At 41.7% G+C, this 4,968-nt stretch overlaps 1 protein-coding gene across 1 annotated transcript; it reads left to right on the plus strand.

The window, feature by feature from the left end:
- Window positions 1–2,312: 2,312 nt before the first annotated feature.
- Window positions 2,313–4,223, plus strand: LOC111906352 (flocculation protein FLO11-like). Its single transcript, XM_023902113.1, has 2 exons — window positions 2,313–3,929; window positions 3,975–4,223. The coding sequence occupies exons 1-2, from the start codon at window positions 2,313–2,315 to the stop codon at window positions 4,221–4,223; spliced, it is 1,866 nt and encodes a 621-aa protein (XP_023757881.1).
- Window positions 4,224–4,968: the final 745 nt, after the last annotated feature.

Below are 4,968 nucleotides of genomic sequence, written 5' to 3' on the forward strand. Positions count from 1 at the left end.
AGCGAAATAGAGCGAACCTATATGAACCGAAATGAACCGAGTGTTTGGTCTATTTCAGGTTCGATCCATTTTGGGTTCAGTCTATTTCGGGTGAATTTGGTCCATGAATCGAAATGAACCAAGCGTTCAGTCTATTTCGGGTTCGGTCCTTCTGAACTTCCGTATTTTTTTAGGCGTTTCAAATGTATTCTTTTATAATTTTTTTATTACTTCCTTTCCATTTCTAAAATCCCAAAAAAAAAAATTTTAAATTGGTCAATTTTCACAAAAATCCAAAAATATTTTCTGTGTTTTTACTATTTTCCGTATTTCTAACGTTTTTCTATCTAAGTGTGATTCTCGATGACGCATCTCCGGCAGGTAGATCTTTTTCCCTTTGTTAGGTATCCCTAGAAACATGCTGTTGTATGTAGACTCAAGCCTCAACTGATTCTGAGTGAAGCCTTAATAACACGATCTATACCAATCACGTTTTCCCAATCCAGGCTATCAAGTTCACTCTAATCATGAGCTACCTTACTCTACTCACACTGAGTTTAGAGTTGTCTGCTTAGACCATCTTTTCTTTAATAAGTAGAGGTATATTCGCTTCATGTACCATCTCCATCCTCTTTTTCCATTATATTTCGTTTCATCTCTATAACCCCTAAGACTCTCAGTTTTAACCACTGAGGTTTATGGTTATACAAAATCTGTGTTCACGATCTTAGTCTCATGCTACTATGTACTAAGCGAAACCCAAAATTCAACACCACTAATGCATTGACTGTGAATTCAAAAATTCAAGATCGTACTTGTTACCTAATGGAATCTCTTTTTTCTTTTTTGAGTGATCTTTATGAGATTGCCTTTCACCAAGGTTTCTCTAACCCTAAAAGATCCAGTTTATTTTTTTTTTGAGATTTCTTAAATTCTCTCGTCACTATAAAATTATTTCTCACCTACTTGTTCAACAAATCTCAACGATCTCACAAGTACTTCATTCTCTTTTTGATCTTATGTTAAGTATCGAAATTATGAATTCAAGCGAAAGCCACCCGCTTTAACCTTTAAAAGATGTCTTTCAAAACTTCTCAACAAGTTTTTGATCGTTATTTCATGGGAAACCAAGCAAGCACTTCAGTGTCTCTCTTGACGTTGAAGGAAGTGATTTTTGCCCAGAATCAATTGGTTTATGTCTAAAAACGACATCACAGATAATCCCAAAATATTTTTTTTATTTCTTTATCTTTTACACCCTTTGCACGAAAATTTTTAATTTTCCAAAGCTTTAAGTTTTACACAGATTATCAAGGCACGAAAACTCAAGCGTCATCAGGTGAAACGATAGGGATGAAAAGGTAGCTGACTCAGCAGAAATTCAAACGGTTTGGCGATTTGAAAAAGGTGATTTTCTGAAAAGGCGTGCAAAAGGGGAAACATTTTTCTCTCTCCTGCGTCATCTTTGGCATGCCAACTGTTCACACATCAATTCAGGCGCGATTTTAAAGATGATCCAAGATTTCAGCCTGATTCTTCTCTCTCTTCCTTGTACGTATAAAAGGAATTGGAACGGGACTCTCTCAACCTTTATCACTTCCAAACAGCTCTCTAAGAAACCCGCCTATTTTCTGTAACTGTTCATCATCACTCTCAAGCTCCTACAACGGTAGATTCTTCATCTGTTCATGATACCTCAGTTCGTCAACCCCTACTCACAATAAAACCCCCAACAAAACCTAATCATTGAGCTCACTCCCTTCGTTTATGAGTCGTACATGTTGTATGTGGTTGAGTGTCTCAAATACTCTCCACTCGTTGATGCACTGACAAAGGTTGAGATTATGCCAATGTCATTCTTATCCCATGTCTACTCTATGGTGTTCTACGACAAGGCCAATGAACATATCCACTTCGAGCTTCACGATGAGAAGGTCTCTATCTCCAAGAGTTGATTATGTGCCCTAATCGGTCTCTCACAAGATCTGTCTCTGGTAAACCCTGACTCCATTACCACTGGTCAACTGTTTACCATGTTTTATCAGATGGGGTATACTGAAACCCTAACTACCGTCACGAAGTTCATGAAGTCCTGCCATACTCCTCATTGGAATGGCCTATTCACTCTTTTATTCAAGGGTTTATCTAAGCAAAGTGTTGGTTCTGGCAGTGCTAGCAAAGCCTTTATGACGGTGTTGTATGGGTTGTACAGCAAGCTCAACCTTGACTATGGGTCAATAATATGGCAGTAGCTGGTTCAAAGTCTACTCTCTTCGTCAAAGCACCTAGAAATTTCATGTGGGCGTTTCTGGACCATTATCACCAAGTGGGCAATGGATCGCAATCGTGTTCCTATTATGGCGGATTCCTTGCTTTCCTCCATAGCCACCTTTCATACGACGAAGATCATCATCACTGACCCCACAAAGTTTTCGTACATCGACTCAATTCCTGAAACCATGCTCGGTAGTATCTCTGCAACCAATAACGTACTTCAGCAGTATAGGAAGCGTAAAGCTATTGGTCCACGTGAACTTATGCCGGTGATGCTTCGTTCAATTGAAGGAGCTGATAAACCAGCCAAAAGGGGCAAGAAACCTGAATTACAGAAGGAGGGACCTGTAACAAAACCATCCAAGGGGCAGACCCCCAAGAAGAGGAAGACTGATAAAGCTGCTCCTTCTCTACCTCAACCTAAAAAGCAGAAGAAGCCTGCTAGGAAACTTATTCTTCAATCCTCAAGTAGTTCGAATTCAGAATATGTTCCTCCTAGGCAGAAGAACGCTCCATACTCTGAGAACGAAAGTTCTGATGAAGAGGTTGTGGGTCGAGGCGACACTCCACCTCGCTCCCCTACTCCAGAAATTCCAGTTCGTTCTTTGCCTCCTTCACCTCCACCTATTACAATTCCTGCTTCTATCCCTCCTGTCTCTCAAACAACCACTTCTCAACCCTTCACTTCAAAACCTATTCCCACTCCCATTTTCACAAATACAAACTCTACCACCACCACAAAACCTACCTTCACTATTCCCAAACCACCAGTAACCGAACCTACTTTTACAACCCAACCTCCACCAACAACCGAACCTCCAACTACTTCTAAACCCTTATCTCCCACACCTTCTATAGACACAACCCCAATTTTGGGCGGTGAGGACTTGGAGTTCGACTCTACATACTTCAGTCCATATCGAGTCCAGAGTGAGGATGATGACGATGAGCCTGTCACCAAAAGTCATCTCAAAGTAGTAAACGACAAGCTAGATCAACTGCTTTCCTCATCTTCCTTCGGGGCTTATTCAGATGCTGCATTGAAGGCCTTGTTCTCCTCAGTTGCTGCTGAACATTCAGCCTCCTTAACTGCTGCAGCCAAGCCTATTGAAGCCTCCACTTCTCAGTGTCAACAGGCCTCTCGTGTTGTTGATGCCTCTACAAAGGAGTGCAAGGAAGCGAACGCAATAGTCGATAAACTAGTTTCCCAGGCTCACATATTTTTATACTCTTTGCAGGCTGCTGCTGCCAAGAATGATGCTACAGTTACTTCTTCTATAGAAACTCTTCAACAAACTCTTCAGTCTGAATGCTCGAAGGTTGAAGCAGCACGCCTTGCTATTGAACAGGCGAATGACGCGTTCCATGCTAATTTCAACGAACTCTTATCTCAACTACAAGCGGACTTAGCTATGGAAAATGGTGTTATGGATGAGGTTTCCAGACGCACAAATCAGCTTAAATTACAAACTCACAAGCTGCGAACTGCTCGTGCTGAGATTGATGACCTCAAGTCAGAGAGGGAGGTTATAAGGAGTTTTGCTACAGATGTTCCCTCCATCCTTCTTCATCTAATTGAAGTTCATGATCCCCTTGTCACTATCACCACCCAAAGGCATTTGGCAGAAAAGCTCCGATCGACACTAGACGTCCTCAGCCGAATCGAGGGTGTTTCGGTGACTGGTGTCCAACCGCAACAACGGGGAGAGAAATAATTGAAGCAAAAAAAGCAAGAAACAAATCAACCTCCTCCTTCTACCTCCAAGACAGCTGCTGAACCGAAGGGTAATGAAGCTTTGGTTAGCAATAAGGAGAAGAAAAAGAAGAAAATCGGTGAAGATGATACCGACAACGAAGAAGATGATGTCTACGTTGAAGTTCTTAGGAAGCCTATCCCAAAGGTTGATTCTTCAGAAAAACGAACTGGAGAAATGTCCAAGAAGGAGAGGGCTGAGCTAAAACAGAAGTGAAAGGAGGCGGAGCTCCCTGAAAAGAAAAAGGCCATGTTCCCTAAATGGACTAAAGAATTGCTTCAGAGGTGTGCGATTGACGATCCAGCTTCTCTATGGCTCGAACCTATAATGTCATTCAGCCTTGACAACTCCAGGGATGCGCAGTTCGATATGCCAATTGCTAGAAAGACATTCGTCTTCCATTGTTTCAACTCCACTGCTGCCATTCCATCTCCAGACCCGAAGGTAGATAGGGATCTGTTAGAGTTTTACTTAGAGTTTGCTCAACCTCAATACCAGACATGGAGTTTGAAGAAGATAATCACCATCAAGGTGATGAAGCCCTATTCAGCAGGGAAATTCATCAATGTCAATTTTAGAGTGACTAGAGGAACCGAAGGCTCTGTTCACCACTTTTCCCTTGCTGACCTACCGAACCTCAACCCCCATGACTAGATACTCCTCAACAATATACTTTTATTAAATCCTCAGGAGTATCAGCCAATTATTGATCATGTCATGCGTATGCTTGTTTGCTACATACATGAGGTAGCGAAGATGGACTAGGAAATTGCATCTGCCATACACAAGCGACCAACGATCAAACCGATGGGCAGAGCTGGCAATGTTAATTCCATGATCAAGGGAAAGATTGATTCCAAGTATCATACAGTAATGTTTCTCAGGGGCGAAGGTCAAAAGTGCATGTTCGCTCTTGTTGACAAACACCTTTTCTCGACGTCCTGTCTCGAGCATATATTGG

This window comes from Lactuca sativa, chromosome 3 (assembly GCF_002870075.4).
Source record: "Lactuca sativa cultivar Salinas chromosome 3, Lsat_Salinas_v11, whole genome shotgun sequence".
NCBI lineage: Eukaryota > Viridiplantae > Streptophyta > Magnoliopsida > Asterales > Asteraceae > Lactuca > Lactuca sativa.